We start from the raw sequence: 22,614 nt of genomic DNA, 5'->3' as shown, positions 1-22,614 counted from the left end.
TACTCAAGAAGGATTTTGTTTTTAGATTCAATGAGGCTTGCCTTGAGGCATTTCGTAAGCTCAAGGGAGCTCCCATTTCCTCTCCCGTTGTGCAAGCTTCGGATTAGAGCTTGCCTTTTGAGCTAATGTGCGATGCTAGTGACTTTGCAGTAGGTGCCGTGCTTGGGCAAAAGAATGAAGGAAAATCATGTGTCATCTACTATGCAAGTAGAACTCTAGATGAAGCTCAAAGAAATTATACAACGACGGAGAAGGAAATGCTAGCGGTTGTGTTTGCCTTTGACAAGTTTAGGTCCTATCTTATTTGCTCTAAGGTGATTGTGTACACAGATCATATATCGCTTCGATATCTCATGACTAAGAAAGAAGCAAAGCCTCGCCTTATCCGTTGGGTTCTCTCCCTTCAAGATTTCCACATGGAAATGAGAGACAAGAAAGAAATGGAGAACTATGTTGCGGATCATTTGTCTAGGCTTCTTTTTGAGAACAAAGATGATATAACAATCAATGAGGAGATGGGATTTGAAACTCTCATGGCTAGAGCTTCAAAATCTAGCCCTTGGTATGCGGATATCACTAATTATCTTACTTGTGGAGTTATTCCCCCGGAGTTCTCTTCTCAACAAAAGAAAAGGTTTTTCAAGGAAGTAAGAAGGTACTTTTGGAATGACCCATACTTGTTCAAACAATGTGGAGATAGCCTTTTTAGGAAATGTGTTCCGGATCATGAAATTGAAGGAGTTCTTGAGCATTGCCATTCATTACCATGTGGAGGACATGGGGGAGTTAACAAGACGGTGGAAAAGATTTCTCAATCTCTATTATGGTGGCCGACGATGCATAAGGATGCCCACAATTTCGTTTCAAGATGTGATAGGTGTCAAAGAAGTGGTGGCATAACCAAGAGAGATGAAATGCCTCAACAAAATATTTTAAAGGTCGAATCTTTTAATGTATGGGGGGTTGACTTCATGGGGCCCTTTGTTTCTTCTTGTGGGAACTTGTATATCTTGGTAGCGGTCGATTATGTGACTAAGTGGATTGAGGCCATACCTTCCCTTACCAATGATCATAAGGTGGTGCTTAAACTCCTCAAGCAGATCATCTTTCCTCGATTTGGGGTTCCAAGGGTGCTCATTAGTGATGGAGGCTCTCACTTTGCCAAGAAGCAACTAAGCCCTTCTTAAAAAGTATGGAGTTCACCACAAGGTTGGCCTACCTTACCACCCTCAAACTCAAGGACAAGTGGAGGGGTCAAATAGAGAAATCAAGAATCTTCTTGAGAGAATGGTGAACAAGTCTAGGAAGGATTGGTCTCTTAAGCTTGATGACACGCTATGGGCTCTAAGGACAGCATACAAGACTCCAATTGGCACAACCCCCTATAGGTTGGTCTATAGGAAGGCTTGTCACTTGCCGGTGGAATTGGACTACAAGGCTTGGTGGGCTATCAAGGAGCTCAACATGGATTTATCATTGGCCGATGAGAAGAGATTGTTGAAGCTCAATGAACTCAAAGAACTTAGAGATGATGCTTATGAGAGCTCGAAGTTATATATAAGGAGAAGACAAAGAAGTGGCACGACCAACACATTCGGAACAAGAGCTTTAAGGTTGGAGACAAGGTCTTATTATTCAACTCAAGACTTCGTTTGTTTCTCGGAAAACTTAAGTCCAAGTGGTCGGGGCCTTTTGTGATTTCAAAGACTACTCCTTATGGATCATTTGAGTTAGAAGCGGGCGATCAAAAGTTTATGGTTAATGGCCATTGTCTGAAACACTATTTTGTAAAGATGAAATTGGTCTCATTGGGTGCTTAATGCTTGATCCTTTGGATCCTAAGCCCCTTCCTAGATGAAATTTTCTGATGGTCAAGCTAGTGACCTCATAAAGAAGTGCTTCTTGGGAGGCAACCCGAGTTCTTAACTCTTTTCTTTCTTATTTTTCTTCTTTTTGGTCGGTTTTTGTTGTTAGTTCTTATCTTATATTCTTTGGCTTTTCTTTGTACGTACTTGAAATCTTGGTCACTACGTGTGAGGTTAGGATTTGAGGCCTTAGGGTCGTATTTGAAGTGCCAAGATTGAGTTATGAACGAGGAAGATTTGAAATTGGAGTCCCAAAGCTTTAAGGAAAAGCCTGCGCCCAAGGAAAGCCCTCTCCAGGGGGCCGCGGGCGTGGCCTATAGAGGAGAGGGCGCGGCCTTCAATTGGAACTCCAACAATCAGGAAGCGGTAGATGCCCAGCCGCGCCCCAGGAGAAGGCACGACATCGGTGGCCGCAGGCACAGCACCAAGGCCTGCGGGCGCGGCTGTTCAAGAACCACGGGCGTGGCCCAGGTCCCGCGGGCGCAATTGTCGAGGTCTACCCGGATTCTCACAGCTATTTTATCCGAAATTTTCCCCCTCTCCTTCATTTTTATCACCTTCCTCACTCACTCTCTCTAAAAACCCCCAAACCTCAAACCCTAACTCCATAAACTCTCACATCCTACTAATTTCTCACTCCAATTCCTTCAAATTTTCACCTTTTACCTTCAAATTCACCATCTTCACCATTTTTAACACATTTTGGTCCGATTTTCGTGTGGAACTCCATTGTTGGTGCTTGAAGCTTGTTCAAAATTTGGTTCTTTGGGCTAGTTGGAGTTGATTTTTGGCTCACATAGTTGGTATACTCATCTCCTCTCTAGTTTTTATTGAATTTTTGAGCATAATTTGATGTTTACATGGTTGTTCTTGTGATTTTCATTGGTGAATTTTGATGCATGAATTGGTGATTGTTGTTGGTTTTTTCTTGATTATTCATGGTTGTTTGTTGTTTGTAAGTTGATATTTTGAATTTCTTGTGGAAATTTGTGGTTAATTTGTGTTGATTGGTGTTTGAGAAGTATTTGGATTGTGAAAGTTGGTGTTATAGTGGGATTGTTGGGTGAATTTAAAGTAGTGTGCTTTGATTGCTTGAAGAAGTAAAAATGGTGCTTGGTATGGGTTCAAAGGAGAGAAAGGGAGATAAAGAGCCTCAAGCTTCATCCTCTCAACCCCCTCTAAATGATGAGCAACCACCACCACCTTTGACTCAAACTAAATTTACCAACAAACATCATAAAACCAAATATGACACCCTACAAATCACGAAAAATCCACCCCACCAAACACTATCATCAACCCACAACAACACAATTGGGCATTGATGAAGATTGTTGGTTCTTCTTCAACAATCTAAAGCTAAACTCCTTTGTAACAAAAGCTTACCAAACCTTTCGTGAGCCTACCTTGGAGTTTTTAGCCTCCTTTAAAACACATGCCACCAGAAACAACAACCTTTCCATCTCATTCCAACTCTTTAACAAAAAGGAAACCATGACCCTCCGTCAATTCAAAGAATACCTTGACCTCAATCCTGATGCCAACCTTTTCCTCCCCGAATATGAGCAATTACTCGATTATAACCCCATTCATTGGTGGAAGTGTATATCCTGGAAGAATATCTTCAATGCTAAGGTTTCATTGGCTATGAGATCATGCACCCGTCTCTTAGACTTCTTCACCGTATTCTTGGGTATATGGTCTTCAACAAGCAAGCTTTGGGGAAGATAACACTAGAAGAGAGTGAACTTGGGTTATATCTTGTGGCTTGCCTCTAGGTCGGATTTCGAATATAGAGTGAACTTGGGTTATATCTTCACTAAGTGTATTGAGGCTATTGTATCGGGAACAAAAACGGGGGGGATTCACTATGGAGCTATGGTGACTCGGTTGGCGGAGAAGTTGGGTCATGGGGATAAGTTGCGCTCTTGCACCATAGTGGGGAAAGTCGATGGGAGTGACATTTGGTTCGACACGAAGCAACTCAAGATGATGCAACTCAAGATGATGCAAGCATCATTGTTTCCTCCTTAAGCCGGAATTCACTTCCCATACTAGAGAGGGAGTTAATCACCCTTGGTGGGTAAGGAAAGACTCGGGTGTCCTTCCCCATGACGGGATGGAGGTGGATATGGATGAAGTGAATGAATTGGATGAGGATATTGGTATTGATGGAGAAGAAGAGGATGAGGTGAAGGAGGTGCCTCCGATTCAACAACAACAGCAACAACAAGAAGGAAGAAGAAGACAACAACAACCCGATTTTCAACATGAGATGGCGGCGATGAGAGTTCAAATGGAGATCATGCAAGGTATGTTCGCCTCTCACCAACATAATGTTTTTCAAACTAACGCCTTATATGATGCTAGTGTACGTAGAGGGGAGGTCACTCCTCCGATTAACTATCCATATACGCCGGCCCAACAAGGGCCTGTGCCATCATGGAGGGGTGACAACCAACCTACGTACCCCTATTGGCCTGGTGTCTTGGACCCCGATGAGCCAAGGCGTGAGTTCCCCGATGAGTTCGGTCACTGTGACTACCGGGTTTCGGGTGGGAGCGATTATAGGGGCGACCCAAACTACCCCTACGTTGATCCCTCTCACCCTTTGCCTTTGGTGCAACCTGAGACATTTGACCAATTGTCTCAATCCCAACTTGATCTTTTTAAGGGTCATTATGAGTGGCCCCCCGGTTACACCACATGTTAGGATCCCTATGGCCCCCCTCAGGTTTTTCCTATGATAGTTGGAATGGGGATGATGATGGTGCCTGCCCTAGTGGCCAATAGTTCCCCTTGTGGTATGCATGTTTTCCCTCCCCTTTTGGTCGCTCCCCTTTGTTTTACTTACATGTGAAGCATCGAGGATGATGCTCTTATCTAGTGTGGGGGGGTGTTTGAGTCAAAAGGGAGTAGTTTTGGGTAAGTGTGGGGGAAGGCACCAAGGACTCATGGGAGCATTTGAGGGATTTATGTTTGGTATTGTTGTTGGGTGTTAGATTTTATAGCTTTTGGTTGGTTTATTCTAGATTATTCTTGATTAATGATGTCTTTGATGATGATGATGATTGGATGATGATTTGGATAGTTGGTTGTGCCCAAGGTTCAAGTTTGTAGACTTTTCTCTAACCTTTTTCTTTGCATAGTTTTTGTTTTTGCTTTTATCTCTCTCTTTTGTAGCTTTGAAGAACATTGGAAGCAACATATGGAGCTTTGGTAAATGGTTTGATTGCTTTATTTTTCTTCAAGAAACATTTGGGTGAGACCTTTCCTTTACTTTCTTTCATTTTCTCTTGTGTGCATAGTTAGTTAGATTAGGATGGAGTTGATTGTTCGAGGTTGTATGCATTGATTCTACGGAATCTGGTGATCGTTGGTATGATGCCGAACGATCTTTGTTTGTTGATTGGGAATTAAATGTTTACTTGCCTCTTATTACTTTTATTCTCCTTCCCTTTTGAAAAAAAAATTGACTTTATCGTTTCAAGATAAACCACGAAAACTTAAGTTGTTTCATCTTCATTTTGAGCATAATAAAATTTAGGGTATTTCTAAGTTATGCCCCTAAACTTCTTCGATTTCTAAGCTGTGCCCATGCTTTTTAAAATGTCTAAGCTGTGCCCTCAACCTCACTGATTTTTATTAACAATAACCTTTGACGTTAACAATAACATTTTTTTATTATTTTATTTCCTGATTTTTTAAATTTTTTTTAAGTGTTAAACCAATTAGAATGGGACATGTGTCAAATTAATAACGCCACGACATCATTGTTTATAAAATAACTTAACTTTCGTTAACAGATATGACCATCAAAGGGTATTATTGATAAAATATCGTGAGGTGGAAGGCACAACTTATAACTTTGAAAAAGCATGGATACAACTTAGAAACCGAAGAACTTGGGGGGCATATCTTAGAAATACCTTAAAATTTAACTTGTGTGATTGAATGTCTTTCTTACTAAGTGTTAAAAGTTTGCACGCTTCGGGATTGCCATCGGTTGACTCTAGGATAGGTCCATGCTAAGGTAGCCGGTTTAGAACTCGTAAGGGCCATCAAACCCAATTTCACTTGTTTGTGGTAAGAAGGTGTTGCTCTCATTAGGGGATTTAATTTGAAGCCCTAGAGGTAGTTTTTGTAACCCGATGTGAGTTTCATTGTTCAAGCCTCCAACAATTCTTTGTATGAGCGGCGTAGGATCCTTACCAAGGCATGTTTAGATCTAGAAAATGGCGTTTACCTCCCAAGATCGCGACCGAACTAACTTAGGGATGACAAAGAACATTCTTCATTCGGTGACTATTTTGTTTTCTAGGATTACCTTTTATTTTATTGTGTCTTGTATTTTTGGTTGCATTTTCCCCTTTTGCTTCCCATGTTGAGCCTTCCCCTCCTTGATTATATCACATTATAAGCCCATGGCTTTTTGTTTTACTTTCACCCTTAGGATCGTGAAGCTCAAGTCACGAAAGCTTATTGATCTTTTGATTTGAAATGTGGAAGGTAATGGTTCTTAATGGAAAGTGAGATTGTGATGTTTTGAATATTTGTTCAATAAAAGCAAGTGCAAATCCTAGAAAAATCCGTCCTTTGTTATAAGAGGCAATGACATTGGAATAAAGTAAAAAAAAAAAAAATGAGAAGAAAAAAGAGAAAAATACAAAAAAAGAGAATAGAAAATTTACAAAATGAAAAAGAGAATAAAGAGTTGTTGAATGATGATGAAAGAAAAAGATGAAAGTTCATAATGTTTGGCAATGTAATTCAAGTTTGTGGCAATGTAGTTTGAAAATTAGTAGACGTTTGATTTTGGAAATGAGGCTTGATCACCCTTCGCTTCACGATTAGGTTAAGCACCAATTTCCAAATTTTTCCACACCTTTACCCCTAGTCAACGTTACAACCTTTCAATGTTCTTTTGACCTAGGTTGGTTGAGTCTTTAGTCGTTGGAGGGAGCTAGATTTCAAGTATGGAGAAAAGCATGACTTGGTAAGATGTCCGGCTCCCCTATTTTATATTGTTTTATCTTTGTTCCGGCTCCTTTGAGGAGTCATGGGATGCTACCTCTAAGGGTGGATTTGAATGTAGATGAGGGAACGCGGTAAGAATGTATGGAATGCGGAGGGAGTGACGCATGTTAGAGTTCTCTATGCTTAGAATGATTTATCCTTCAATCAACCATTGGCATCCCCTTGCATGCTCACTTTTACTACTTAGAAAGCTTGCCATCCACTTATGCTTGTTGTCTTTGAAAGCTTGATTTGATTATGATTTGCATGTGCTCGTTGATTCGTCTTCTTGTTTTCTCCTTCTTGTTTTGTATTGAACACAATTTTGTGAGAGTTGTGGGGTAAACTATTTGGAAACCCACACAAGATCACAACTCGTCCTCATTAGCGACCTTGAGGTTCAAATGGCTTGTTGCTTATGCTAAGAGCAAATTCGGCTTTTCTTTATTAGCTTTAGCTCTTCTAATTTTCTTTTCTTGAGGACAAGCAAGAGGCAAGTGTGGGGGATTTTGATGAGTGGCATTTATGCCACTCTTTTATCCTTTTTCTCTAAGGGTTTTCCCCTCATTTGCACTTGTTTGAGCTTTTTTAAAGCGTTTTATCTTCGGTTTTGTGTTGTTTTATCTTTTCTCGTGTTTTTCTTCTTTATTCTCCCTTTTCTTGTGTTTTCTTAGTTTTCTTTGTTATTTTGTAGGTTCTCGGCCCTTTTAATGAAGCCTATGCATGCATATGGAGCTAAGGAAGGGAAAAAGATGCTCAAGGAGAGAGCGCGCAGCCAAGCAAGGAGCCGCGGGCGTGGATCGCTGCTTTGAAGTTTTGTCAATGTTGCGGTAGATGTCTTGCCGCGCCCTAGGAGATGCCTCTCCCCAACCACCCGCGGGCGCGGCACATAGGGACGTGGGCGCGGTGTTTTGAGCCTCATTTCTCCCCTGTTCCCAGGCCGCGGCCTCTCCACAGCTGGAGAGGCCTCTCTAGCTTCCACCCGCGGGCGCGGCACCATAAGCCGCGGGCGCAGCTTGCTGGGCTAGACAGTTCCGTACCCAGCCAAGAGAGGGCGCGACATGCGTAGAGAAGGCTCTTCTTGGGTCTTTATTTTCGGATTGGTGATGCATATAAATAGCCTTCTTATTGAATTTTGTAATCATCCAATTTTCCAATCAACATTAGAACCTAGTATTTTAAAGAGAGAAAGTTACTTATTCTTCAAGTTTCATCATTGTAATCAAGACTTGGTCAAGGTTATTTCAATCCAATGCTAGAATTTCAAGTTTCCTTCTTCAATCAAGTTTCTAATTAGTATTATCTTACCTTTCCTTTAGTTTGATTTATTTGCTTTGATATTGTTTGTTTTCATCCATTTCTTTAGTTGAGCTTGTTGGATTTGTTTTTCCTTTATTTTTAATCATGTTTAGTTTGATGTTGATTGAATACTTATTTAGTTTAGTTATGATGGTTAGTTTCTCTTCCCTAGCCTAAGTTTTTAGGTAGGGGAAGGGGGTGAAAGGAATGGATTAATATTGATGATTGATGTTGATTGATTGAGCTCATGCAATGAATTGATGAATGTATGATTTTTGATGATTTGAGATTATTAGTAGCACATTGCTTGATGTTCCCTAATTTAGATGCACGGGAGTGATTTGAATTAGGATTAGATCACCTTTACTTTAATGATTGCATTAAAATGAATTGTTTAAGAAGAGCTTTATGTATTGTGCACTCTTAAGTTCTCAATTTGATTAGAGTCTAATTGGATGCGCGATAGTGATCTCGATTAGGCCAAGCCCTCTTTCATTGATTTGCTTAGATAATTGCATGAGAGTGAATTGTTTAGGTAGAATTTTGTATTCTATGGCATGTTCTTCATGATAATCATCATTGTCTATCTTTGTTAATCCTGTTTGACACCCCTGTACCCCCTAGCATTGTTTCCCTTATTCTAGTTCTTGTAGCTTTCGATTTCTTATTTAGCTTGTTTTCATCCCTTCATAGTAGTAATTTGACTATTGAAAAAACACAAAAAAACATTCAAAGTACCCCTTTGCAATAGATTCATAATTAACCTTAATTGAGCAAAACCCCTTTTCCTTGCAGATCGATCCTTTGCTTGCCCCTATACTTGTGTTAAGGTAGTGAAGAGTATAAATATAATTTGACTAGGAAGAGGTAGTAAACGACCTATTTCCCCTAGTATCAAAATACTTGGCACGTAGGCCGGAAATACAGACGGCATAAAGCCGAATAGAAGATAATAAACTTAGATTTGAGGTGCAGCCGGGTCTCCCTCTCCTGTCTTCTTAGGCGGCGGTAGCGTAGAGTTCACTTGAGCTTCTTTGGGTCTTTGCCCTTTCTCTCCTCCGCCTGAAGCTGGAACTGGCTCCTCCACAATCTCCCGGTTGGCCCAGACATCAAATGACCCAGGGTACGGCTTGCCTCGTCCTTGGAGGTGATGATTTCATCAGCGTACTGATAAGCCAGAGCCCAGATACCGTACTCCTTCCCCGGGTGCAAAGCCTCCCAGGCTATCTTCATACGGTCTATGCAGTCAGACTCGTTCACTTCAACGATCCGCTCCTGCTCGGCATCCAGTGTTACCTTGAAGTTCTCCTAGGCTTGGGCCATTTCATTCTTTAGGCGGTTGACGTCTACGTGGAGATTGGTGTTCTCCTTGTCAACATCCTCAAGAGCCTTGAGGTCCGCCTGAGCATTTTTTAACTTAGCCTCGAAGTCAGAAGCCTTCTTCCTGGCAGTCTCCAGCTCAGCCGTCAAGCGCCTGATGTTCTCCGCCTGCGTCATTTCAAATACTTTAGTCTCAAGTTCATTTATTGTAGTTTGGTATTGAGCAACGTATGCGGAGCTTTATTAGCTCGTTTTACCTCGTTCTGCTTATGGGCCCAAGGCCTCCTCAACCCATCAACCCTCAGCATAGCCTATGAACACAAACGGAGTATTAAGGGCTCAAGCGATAATATACATAATGAAATCTATTGGAAAGATCATACCTCAGACAGGAGGGCCATGATCCGTTTGAGGTTGAATGTCTCTATGCTAGGGATGACATCCTTCTCCTTATTAGGGATGACCCCAAGCATGGACTTGGCATACTTTTGCACATCTGGCCATCGGGGGGAATTTGCATTATAACCAAGATTGGGTGAGTAAGCTGTGTAGGCGGCACCTATTTGCAGACGGCTGCGTGAAGAGCCTTCAGAAGTCTGCTGTGAATGAGATTTCACCCGCATGGGCCAGGGTAGCTCAAACGGGGATTTAAAGGGACTAGAAATACCTTAATCAATAATCTGCAGGCTGTCATCACCCACAGCCGCTGCGGAACTGCGAGCCGCCTTGGGCTGCTCGCCTGTTCTAGACACCGCCTCGGTGCCAAACTTCTTTTCTAGGTCTATACCTAGATTGAAGCCCTTCAGACTTATTCTTTTCCCCCCGATGTTGAGACGAGTGTTCCCAGCTGGGCCTTCTGGAGCCGTATGGGTTGAAGAAACCTTTTGAGATTTGGAGGAGCTGTTGGCTGTCTCATCTGGCTTCCACTTGATGAGCTTTTAGAAGGATCGAGGAACATCCTGAAAAATAATGGCACAATGAGTATACAGCCTCCATAGCCCCACCTCTAGTTGAAAATTAAAATAAGTACCAAGTTAAGTAGAGCAGACAGTGAATACCTGACCCTTGGCGGCTATTTCCCCCCTTTGTTTATCCGCCTTGTCCTTGCGGATTTGTGCTGCTGACCGTCTGGGGGTTTTCTCTTTGGAGACCATGTTCCTACCCGTCTCTGCAAACAAAACGTTTGTTAGAATATACAAAATAGAAATAAAACCAAGAATGTAACACAGACGGCATAATTACTACTGGATGCGTATTGGACATACGTCTATCAAATATTGTACTGAGATCGCAGGAGGACAAAAACACCTCGTCTTTCAACCATTCATGCTTAGGTATCCAATTCGTGGGGAAACTTAATGGTTCCCCGGGTGAGAGGTAGTCGGTTTTAAGTTCAAAAAATCCCGCCTCTATGATTTTCTCATAGTCCTCGTCTGGAATGGCAGGGAATTTGCATTTTTTACCTAGAAGGTCCGGCTTCCTATTGTACTGCCTATACTCACGGTTCTCTCTCTCCTTGGGGGAGGACACCAGACAGAAACGCTCCTTCCAATTATCCCACTTAGACAGTTTGTCTAAGGTCATCTAATATTTGGGGTATGTAGTAAGAGTGTACCACGCTCTCCACTCGCCTGGGCTTCGACTGAGGTAATGCATGTGTGCAAAAGCCTCCCAGCTGGGGTGGAGCCCTTGCCATTCGCAGGCGGTTATATAACCCAAAATGTTGAACTAAGAATTTGGAGTCAACTGCCATACGCCCAAGCCGTATCCCCGGAGGATGGCTTTTACTACATCGTGAAGAGGGAAGCGGAGGCCGGCTAGGAATGCCGCCTCATAACAGCCAAAGTACCGGTTGGCATTCATCTGTTCGTCTTCCTAGGCAATGGTGCCTAATTCAGGCGGCACCCGGATGTCGAATCAACCTCCTAGAGGGTACTTAAGCTTAAAATTGTCTAAACCCTTCTCCATTGCAGCTGTATCTCTAGATGACACATGGATCTCAACCGGGTTGTTCTTCTCTTTCCAGTTTTTATGTTCCTTTTCCTCATTATTCTCAAGCAGGGGAAGATCATCATCATCACTACTATCCTCAGAGATAGACCTAGAGGCGGTGCTTCCCCCGTTTCTCTCTTGGGAAACCTCTTCACCGTCTGACCCCGAGGCATACGCGGTTCTCTCCCCGTCTCCATCTTCGGGATCAACTTCATCAAACCCAACATTGGAGACAGCCTCCTCACCGTCTCTACCCTCAAACTCGTGTAAAATCCCATCACTTTGAGTCATAGGGATGCTAGAAAGGGAGTACTCCCCCGAATCAACCTGCATGTCTTCCCCCTCAACTGGCGTGATTTCATCAAACGGTACCTCCAATGTACCGTCTCTCCTCCGCCGTCTGGTGGCTGTTTGTTTAGTTCGAGCCATTGTGTCCTGCACAGACACAGAGACGGTCGGTTTTGGGGATGTACAAGGATGCTCCATACACCCAGAGCCGGCACCCCCAGTCCTAGACTCAACTGTACCAAGAGACCGGCGGACTACTGACCTAGGCTATGCCGTGTGTGTTGGTGATGAATCCATTTATTGAATGTAAATATAAAAACGGAAAAAGTAAAAATGAGCTAAAGGGGGTAGAGACAGTACCTTAGAATCTGACTGTGAAGGGGGTCAGGTGTTGACCGACTGCAGCAAGTAAGTTGTGAGTGATTCTGCTTGTAGATACCACAAGCGGATGTAACCGGCTGGGCAGGTGGGTGAAAAAAGGGACTGTTTGTGTATAACATAGGCGGGTCTCAGACTCTCTCTCTAGAAGTTTGACTTTCTCTCTCTAGACTTTTTTTTGAAAACGTCTAAAATGAGAGGGGTAAAACTTGTATTTATAGAGGGATAATTTCAAGGGCATCCCCGTAATTTTCCTAGAATGTGAAAAGTTAAATTTCACAGTTAAAATCATTCAACCAGTGGTAGAGTGACATGTGTCACAGATGCCACGTAGCATGTCACGTCACATCTGTGAGGGGCAAATATTTTGGGTAATTTTTACCCATGTCACGTGGACCAACCAGCAGGCGACACGTGTCAGCCTAAGATTAGTCCAGACTGGACCTATCCCCATTTGACACGTGGTGTTCCTAGAATTTAGGAGGAAAGACAGCCTTCAGGGCCCAAATCCCGAAAAAGCCGTAATTCGGCGCAGCACATCAGAATTAGGTCATAGTGACCTAATTAGGGGCACATTTATCGATGACCCTATACATAGGGAGATTCTCCCCATTTTGGGGACATCTATAGTTCATTTATTACAGCCTACCCTACATTCACACACATTAGAGAAAACACCTAATCTCGGAAATCGAGAAGATATCACTTTTACTTTTCCGCACTTTTTACATTCTCCAACACGTTCTAACTTGATCGTCGGAGGCGGAGCTCCTACCAACCGGAGTCTCCGTTTTTGCAGGTATAGAGCGCGTCGAACCAATCTTCAAGCTGTAACTCTCTCGAGGGACAAAAACACCTAAAATAGTAGGTGAAAGATTAAAAAATTGTAAAATGTAGAAGTAGTGAAGAGAATTGGAGGAGAGAGAATATAAATTAATAAAATATGATTTATGTTGAATCCACTAGTTAAGAGAAATTAATTAAATGTTATAAAAGCTTTACAAATAAGGAAATGGAGCAAGTATTTAAAAATGGCCGAAAATGAAAAATGAAGCAAGTATTTAAAAATGGAGGGATTAACTTACTAGTCGTACTTTGTTCCTCCTTACTAAAGTTTACTTTAGATATGTGTTAGCACTTTCTGACGCTTCCCTGTTATTATAGGTCTGGTTCTACAAGTACTTCCCGTCTCTTTCACCGGCGAGACCTTCGCCTCCCCATTGCTGCCAGTTGGGGAGACCGTTACAGTTGAAGAGGGAAAAAACTAGGTCGTTGACTAATCCTCCCTCTGTCAAAGTAAATTTATAAACACTTAACAAACCTAAATACAAGTATAGAGGCAAGTCAAGGGTTGAACCCAAAGGAACTGTAATGCTCAAATGCTTTCGATTTGGGCGCCTAAGCTAGGTCGAAGCTAAAGATAAAGAGAGAACACTAACAACTAACAATTCAAACAACCAAGGAAATAAAACACAAGGAATGGAGAACAACAAGTAACCATGATAATTGTAGCAACTCGGGAACAACATGAAAATCAAAGGTTGCGAAGAATAATGGTAAGAGCAATCAAAAGAGCTCAACAAGCTATCTCCTAGAGGTCTAGCTAGCGCCAACTATGAAAGACTCTAACTAGGAATGTCACTAACCAAACTCAATCGACAACTGTGAGTTACAAACAAATGGTCCGTATCAATGTACACTCACAATGCAATCTAGCATAATTCTCAAGGCCTAATCGAATTACACACATGCACAATTTTCATTAATCACTTTAATCTGAACAATTAATCAACACAATCCCCAAATTAAGCACAATCAATCAATCATCCAAGTTTCACCCTATCCCTAGCCAAACAACTACTCTAACATCATCATCTAATCAATTAACAACTAAGGAAATCAAGAATCAACAAAATATCAAGAACAACTACACTAATCAAGCATCAAACATCAAACGTCAATCCAAACAAACAAGAATATTAAACAAAGCAATAAAATGAGATAGAGTTAAAAATGATCATTGATAATAGAGAAGATCTTCACACAATTGTCACCATTGAATCTTCAATCTCTCAATCACCATTGAAATTCCTCACTTTCTCTCTCTAAATCTACTCCTAAACTAACCCTAAAACTAGAGAGAGAAGCTCTCAACTAAGCTAAAATTATGATCAAAGATTATCTCTAATTTCTTCTCATTTCTCTCCCAAAAATCGGGTTACAAGGTATAAATAGGAGGCGTGAAACAAAGCCGATCAAAACAGGGACCCGGAGGGGCGCGCCAGCAAAGGGGGGCTGCGTGCCCGCGCCCGCGCTCCTCTGGGTTCTTTCGGTTCTTCTTGTGCGTTTGCTAATGGATTCGAATGAGCACACCGAATGATGATGATGGACACCAAGGAGGTAGATCCAAAGGAGCTTGACGGTGGGTTCAACACCACTCCTTCATGAGAGCGCAAGGGCTAGAACTTGGAGAATCCACTTCCTTGCACCTTGAGCTTCCCCAATGCTATAAGCTTGCTCCAAATGCATCTTCTACCTTAGAAAACCATCAACATCAAGACCTGAACCTCGTACAATACCTACAACCACGAAAAGAGAGCAAATAAAGGAGAAAAGACTAGAAAAACCATAGAAATGCACAAAACCACAAAAATAAGAGAGAAAAGGTAAAATAAAGAGCAAATGCATAAAACTAAGCATTTATAAGGAAGGAAAGCTATGAAAATAAGGTAAAAACAACCTAAATACTCATTAAATGGGTGCCAATTATGACACCCATCAACAGTGACTAGACTGCTACCGCTCATGTTCGAGAGTTGCTTCTCTCGATATGCTTTGCTTAACACTTTTGTTTTTTTTGCTCCTTAGTAGGATCTTAGCTCACGGATGTTCGGTTTGTAGGGACCCGAGGTCCAATTTCAGCCATGGGCTGATTTCGACCTTCTTGCACGGGTTGTCTAGTATACAGCTCAACTTCGCTATTTTCAAGGGACATATGACGTTGTGATTTATCTGGGTGGAGAGTTGCGATTCATCACTCTTCAGAGTCCCTTGTTGTTCCTACTCGTCCCCCACGGCACAGTTGGACCAGATGGGCATGAGAGTCCATATAGGTAGATCGTTAGCTGGTATGGATTGGCAGTGTCATAGCCATCCGAACCGGAGTTATGGCGAGGGTCATTTTCCGCGCTTGGCTCTACCATCTACCTGTCAGAGGAGGCGGCAGTACATTTTGTGCCTTTTGATTTATTCCCTTGATAGCTCCCTAAAAAATTCTAATCACCTAGATTTTATTTTGACAGGCTGCGGCAGCGGTTGCGGAGTTTGTGCCACCGGTGTCCATCACCTATCAGGGGTCCTTTGTCTGGGTCGAGGAGATGATTCCTCTAGCCCTTGAGCCATGGCGCTTGATAGAGAGGTCGATACCCCGACATCAAACCTGGGTAAGTCATCTATTCTCTCATTATTTGCATGTTCATTCCTGATTGTTTCTGACTTTATTGCTTGCCAGTTTTCCCGCGAGGTGATGATGAGGATAGCGAGAGGCATGGACGCCTTTCGTTACCAGCACGTGAGATTGAGTCACCGAGCTACCTGTCGTCTTGGTGATGACGGCATGGAGGTATTTCTCTTGACATCATTGCTTACTCTATTCCCTTATTTTCCCATGCTTGACTTTATTTCAGCCTGTTCATCCGACACGCACTCGTACGAGACCCGAGGATCGGAGGGAGAGATCCGAATCCGGCTTGAGGCGTCAACGTACTTCGGCCGGGAAGCAGGGCGATCGAGCGGAGTCGGATCAGACGGTGGTAGTGGAGGTTTCGGTTCTTCCTCCGAGGGTGGTGGGACGTACGAGATTGGATCGTCATCACAACAGCCATAGCAACCTCAGCAACCGGGACCTCAGCAGGGTGAGCCAAGATGGGCTGGCCCTACTCTTTCGCTTCCGATAACTAGTGATCCTGATGCTGGTGAGGGATTAACTCCTCGGCCTGTGCAGCTCTTTGATACATTTGGAGTTCCTCCACAGTTGCGTCCTCCGCTAATATAGTTGTACCTATATTTTTTATTTATTTGACTTTGTAAGACTTTTCTTATTTATATTATGTGACTCAACACTTATGTTAGACATAATGTATATATATTCTATGATTACTATGTCTATTTTATCTTTTTGCACTTTTATTTTTCATTTTATGTGTATGTGAGTGTGTGAAAAAAATTGTAACTAATTTTTTGCGCAAAAATTTCCGTCATTTCTACTATTAATGGAGGGTATCCGACTTTCTCCCCCAAAAAGAAAAAATGAAAAATAAATTGAGATTTACTAAAAATAAGCTTAAATTTAACTAAGCTTAAAATAAACAAATATGGGATAGGTGTTTGGAATAAATTTGCTAAAAATAATGTTTAATATGGTTGGATAAGGCTATGAAAAGGTAAAAACCGTAAAGTCAAAGTATAAATCCGAGTCGAAGTTTGAAAAAACGCGGTCAGCATGGCGCGTTGTCTCAACACGGGAAAAATTAGACTGCTGTGGCGCGACACTCCTGTTCCGGCGCGATGGTTTTATTTTTCCGAATCCTTTTGGGAGTCAGTTTGCGTCAATTCTGTTCATAAATAGCCCCCCAAATATGTCGATTTTGGTATAATCCGAACTTAAAAAAAAAATTTAGCTTTTAATTTCCTATCAAGTAATCATTTCTAAGAGTTTTAGCGATTTTACTCGTGGTGGTGTCGGTCTTTGACTGCTAAAGAGAGGAAAGACCTTGACTTTTTCCAGTTGGGGGGTTTGTATGGCATTAAGGGGGTAGATCTTGACATAGACTATATTCATACCGCCTTAGAGTATTGGGATTCAGACACTCATTGCTTTAGATTAGGTCATGATGAAATTTGTCCTTTACCGGAAGAATTTGGTGCCATTCTTGGCTTCCCTTCTTTAGATCTTGCGGTAATTCCTAAGGTGTGAGAATATTATTATAAAGATTTTGAGCATTTCCTTAACCTTAGGGATAGGGACTTAAAAGATATAGTGCATGGGAATGTGGTTAATTTGAAAGAATTTGCATGTTTTTACTTTGATAGACCACGCTCAGAGTCTTTTCATGTTTATAAGAGAAGGGCTTTCCTCTTTTGCATGTTTAGCCAATATCTCCTCACTAGTGGTAATATTCGTGAGGGTTAAGCAATATTAGTGTCTGTCATGGAGCAAATTGAATCGGGGAGAAATCCAATGCCATTAATTGTTGGAGAAACTATGCTTAGTTTAGATGAACTGAAAAGGAATCCGAAAGCACCTCTTCGAGGTTCTCCAGTATTATTACTGGTAGAAAATTAATACTTTTAATTACAGCAATAAAAAATATTAATTTTGTATAGTAATACTAATTATTTATATTGAATTTTTTTGCAGTTATGGCTAATGGAGAGGCTTGAATTAATCATCCCTCCTGACAATATTGAAAAATATACACCAAATTGCTTTGTAAGAAGGAAGAAGTGTTACTCCAAAAAGATGGGCCGCCAGGAGTTGAGTAGAATCTTTGAAACTCGCGACTTTTCCATCAAATGGGTTGTTCCTTGGTGGAAGATTGAGAAAATGGTTGGTGTCAATAACCAACCCTGTTACCGTCTTCCTAGTTTGTCCAAGTTGACCTTTTATTACCCTGTTGCCCTCCGGAGATCTTCGTCGCCCTTATGAATTTCCAGTGTCACAAGATATAGAGAGGTTTAATGAATATTGGTGTGCTAGACCTTTGTGGGAAGTTGTTACCCAAAAGGTTCCTCCTTCTTTATCTAGGGATGTAAAGCAGTGGTTAGTTGGTAGATCTCAAAAGGACAAGAACAAAGTCCGAAACATGAGCAAGACTAATGTGAAAGACCGCCTAGGGATAAGAACATTCCTCCTAAGGAACGCTTAGGTGAAAGAGTTGAATTCGAGACTCCGATTATGCCTTAGAAGAAAAGTACTACCAAGGGCAAGGAGAAAAGAAAAACTGACTATACAGAAAAGAAAATGTGGGTTGAAAAGAAACATGTGTAATGGCTATTGGAGAAACTATTGATACTAAAATTGTGTGCAGATCTTCTAAGGGACCCCTATTAGTGAAAGAGATGGATGACAAAGAAGAGGCGGAGAAGAATTGGAAAAGGGCTAGAAAAGAGAAGACAGATTAGAGCATTGCTTTTACTATCAATTTATTGTCAAATTTTATTTTCAAGTCAATTTTATTTTTAAGCCTTTATCTTTAATTTCATCAATAATGTAATTTTAATTTTATTAATGCGATTTTCATCTTTTTAAATTAAATTGACTTTTTTACATTGAATCATTTATTAAAGCAATGAAAACAATTTGAATTATTTCGAAAATTGTTCGAGTACGGAAGTCGAAAATTCTCGAAATACACCGAAATTCGCCCATATCGATGAAGAAATATTGGCGCTGGAATTTTGAATTTGTCACAGCGCGACGATCCTGTCGTAGTGCGATGAATCCTATCGTTGGGCAACAGATGTTGTCATGCTGCGCTGGACATGAATTCTGCGCGCTGCTGGTTCTGTGTTGGCGAACTAATGTGGGGATGCGAGATTTGTAAAAACTAAAGTGGCCAAACGTAGCTCTCTTGAGTATGTTACTCAACTTATCACGGGTAGAATGTCTTAAGTTGGTCAAGATTCGTCATATTTGAGAATTCATTACCATCCATATCAGTTAGTTTTGCGGCACATCCTGATAGGATAGTTTTGACAATGTATGGTCCGGACCAATTAGGTCTTAATTTGCCTCTTGGGTCTAGAACATTTTTCCTTAATGGTTTTAACACTAAGTCTCCTACTTTGATGTTTCTTGTCTTGACCTTCTTGTTAAAGTGTCTAGCCATGCGAGTTTGATAGCATTGAGTATGATGTCGAGCTTCTAGTCATTTTAGTAGAATTAGCTCCTCATATCTTACTCTAGTACATTCGACTTCATCGAGTTTACTCTCCAACGCGATGCGTAGGGAAGGTATTTCTAACTCTACAGGTTGTACGACATCCATCCCATAGACTAAGGAGAATAGCGTATTTCCTGTGGATGAGTGAATTGACGTGCGATAACCCCAAAGAGCAAAATGGAGTTTGTCAGGCCAATCCTTGTAATTTTCCATTATTTTTTCGATGATAGTCTTTAAATTCTTATTTGCTGCCTCTAATACACCATTTGCTTGAGGCCTATATAGGGAAGAATGATGATGTTGAATACCATACTTTTGAAACAATTCTTCACATTCCGCTTGAAAGCGAGTTCCATTGTCGCTTATCATTTCATGTAGGACTCCATACCGACATATTATGTTTCTTTCGATAAAGAGTGCTACATGTTTTGCGGTGAGTTTTGCATATGATGCTGCTTCAACTCATTTTGTGAAGTAGTCAATAACTACTAGGATGTTTTCATGGCCTCTTGTCCTAGGAAGGGTGATTTTTCCAATGATGTCTATACCCCATGTTGAGAATGGCCATGGTGATGTATAGGTGTAAAGGAGTGATGGAGGAACATGTTGTAGATTAGCATATATTTGACATTTAGGGCACTTTTTTACATATTGATGGCAATCCTTATTCATGGTAATCCAATAATATCCTTGGCGCATTATCTTTTGGACTAGCATTTTGCCATTCATATGAGTTCCACATGCTCATTCGTGGATTATTCTCATTGCCCTTTGGGCTTCCTTTTTGCCTACACATAGAGAGCTATACCTTTAGGTACCCTTTTATGTATTGGTTCACATATCGTGGTTAGCTTGGATATGAACCTACTTATGTACTGCAACTGGCCAATGAATCCTCTAATTTGTTTCTCGGTCTTGGGCGGTGGCATTGACATGATTGCTTTAATCTTAGTTGGGTCTATCTCTATTCCTCTAGAGCTAATGACATAGCCCAAGAGTTTTCCTGAGGTGACTCCAAAAGCGCATTTAGATGGGTTTAGCCTCATGTTGTATTTCCTTAGCCTTTCAAAGAATTTTCTTAAGGCTACTTGGTGTCTTGGACGGTCTTTTGATTTTACAATCATATCATCCACATAGACTTCTACCTCTTTTTGCATCATGTCGTGGAGTAAGGCAGTCGTTGCTCTTTGGTAAGTGGCACCCACGCTTTTTAACCTGAATGGCATTACCATGTAACAGTAAGTGCCCCACGGTTTTATGAATGTAGTCTTTTCCATGTCTTCTTCTGCCATGAGAATTTGGATGTACCCTGCGTACCCATCCATAAACGAGAGAAGTGCGTGATTCGCTGTATTATCTACCAAAATATCGATGTGCGGTAAAGGAAAGTTGTCCTTTAGACTTGCCTTATTTAGATCTCTGTAGTCGACACACATTCTTACCCTTCCGTCTTTCTTAGGAACTGATACCACTTTTGCGACCCATTCGGGGTATTTGGATACCTTTATAAAACCTGCAGTTATTTGTTTTTGAACTTTTTCTTTTATTTTAAGAGCTACGTTGAGTTTCATTTGACGTAACTTTTGTTTTACAGGCTAGTGGTGTTGTGTGTTGAGCTATTTCTCTATTTATTCCTGGCATATCTTCGTATGACCAAGCGAACACATCTATGAATTCTTTTAGTAGATTTATTAAATCGGTTCTTTCTTCTTTATTAAGAGTTAGTCCAATTTTAACTTCTCTTTTAATGGTTAGATCTTTTGAGATATCAACCGTTTCAGTATCTTCAATTACTGGTGTTTTATTCTCAAGTGTTTCCATTGCCTTGATTATTTCTTTGTCACTTTCATTGTTAGTTAAGCAATGCTCATCATCTTGAGGTAAGGAATGACACGAGGAGTAAGCGGAAGAAGACATGTTATTGAATTCCGAAATCATTACGTTAAATAAGGAAATGTCCGTTGGGACTTGACTACTAACTATCCTAGGAGTAGTCTTTGAAGTAGAAGGGAGAGAAGGAGATGCTACAATAGAAGGTTTAGAGGACTCGACTACAGAAGACTTAAATTCAGACTCAGACTTAGACTCAGATGATTCAGACTCGTCGAACATTGGTCCTTGTTATGTTGTTATGGAGATCTTTCTTCCACTTGGTGCAGTCATCTTCACAGTCTTTCGCCATCCTTGAACTAATCCTTCTACCGGAGTAATGAGCTTTGTAGGATCAAAGTCTTCACTTTACAAGGCCATTTGAATAAGCGCGGAATTATCGTCAATACGCTTAGACTCATTTTTCTCGTAGCCAAAGAGTAATCCCATGACATTAAAGTCAAAGCATGGAGGTGCTTTCTCCTTATGGATAGGAATTGGGATATCATCAAAGAAATTGCAATCAAAGAAGATTTCGAACCCTGGTTGTCTTATCCCATTCTTGACAAAGGGTCAGGAAATTCGTAACATGGGTAGTCCTCACCCTCTCTTATGAATTGACCATTTAGAGTGAGATGATATTTGTCCATTGGGATTGCTTTCTTTTGAGTACGAGCATTCCTCCGTGCATTAATCTTTTCCCGGGCTTTCTTATAGTCTTTCGAAGTCGGTTCAAAACCAAGTCCAAAAGTATCTAATTTAGGAAGGTCAGGTGATCCCATTTGTGTTGTACTCCTTTCTTCTTTCCTAGAGTCATTCTAGGAAAGTATCCTTGCTTTCGAAGTATACTATTGACTATCATGTTTTAATGGAGGTCGTAGTGAAGAGGGGTCTTTTCATCTTCGTCGATAAAGGAGACCTCTTCTGCGTTAAAGCCCCATAAGACTTCATCGTTTTCATCGTGCTCCACATTTATAATAGGCTTATCAATTGCCTTAATTCTCATTGGAGAAGCATCGATTGTGATAGGAATTCCTCCAACTATGGCCTTCACTTGTTAATGAAGGGATGAAGGGACGGCGTTAAGGTCATGAAGCCAAGGGCGTCCCTACAACAAGCTAGATGTCCTCTTTTCGACTGGTGGATCCCCAAATGGTCCAATAAGAGTTATAAGACCCTTTGCATGAAGGCGGTCAAATGCGGTGTCATAACTCATGCCAATAGGTGTGAAGTTTCTCCAAAATGGCTTCTTTTGTCCTAGATTATTCATAGCTAGAACCTCATTCAGATTAAAGGTGCTAACATTGTTTGAGTGGGTAGTTTTGGAAGAAGAAGGATTGTCGTTCTTCTTTCCTTTCCAGCCACTGTTGGAGTTGTTAGCAGCTTTTTGCTTTGCAAGGTCTTCTTCAATGTTAATTCCTATGTCATAGACGGCCTTGAAAGTATTCAAGTTACTTTGATATTTGAGATGCTTAGAGTACTTTTCTTGAAGGTTCTTGATGAATATCCTTACAGATTCTTTCTCAGTGGGCACCTAAACAATTTTAGCGAAAGTTTCTCTCCGCTTATTAAAGAAAGAAGTAAATCCTTCATTCTCTTTTAGCTTCAACATCTCAAGTTCTCTATGGTCAGTTTCGACTTGA

The 22,614-nt window shown here is 41.2% G+C and overlaps 1 protein-coding gene across 1 annotated transcript; it reads left to right on the top strand.

The window, feature by feature from the left end:
- Positions 1-257: 257 nt before the first annotated feature.
- LOC145592030 (uncharacterized) lies at positions 258-1,187 on the top strand. The gene is made up of 2 exons (XM_081648496.1): positions 258-634; positions 878-1,187. The coding sequence occupies exons 1-2, from the start codon at positions 258-260 to the stop codon at positions 1,185-1,187; spliced, it is 687 nt and encodes a 228-aa protein (XP_081504622.1).
- The last annotated feature ends 21,427 nt before the right edge of the window (positions 1,188-22,614 follow it).

Source organism: Chenopodium album, chromosome 18, assembly GCF_948465745.1.
Source record: "Chenopodium album chromosome 18, dcCheAlbu1.1, whole genome shotgun sequence".
Classification (NCBI taxonomy): Eukaryota; Viridiplantae; Streptophyta; class Magnoliopsida; order Caryophyllales; family Amaranthaceae; genus Chenopodium; species Chenopodium album.
The sequence above is the reverse complement of the archived record's forward strand: the minus strand, read 5'-3'. Positions and strand labels throughout refer to the sequence as shown.

Excerpts from the sequence above, each read along its gene's own strand:
- LOC145592030 (XM_081648496.1), top strand. The coding sequence starts at position 258 with ATGCTAGCGGTTGTGTTTGCCTTTGACAAGTTTAGGTCCTATCTTATT. Across the intron at positions 635-877 it reads TCTTCTCAACAAAAGAAAAG|GTGTCAAAGAAGTGGTGGCA; the intron begins GTTTTTCAAGGA and ends AAGATGTGATAG.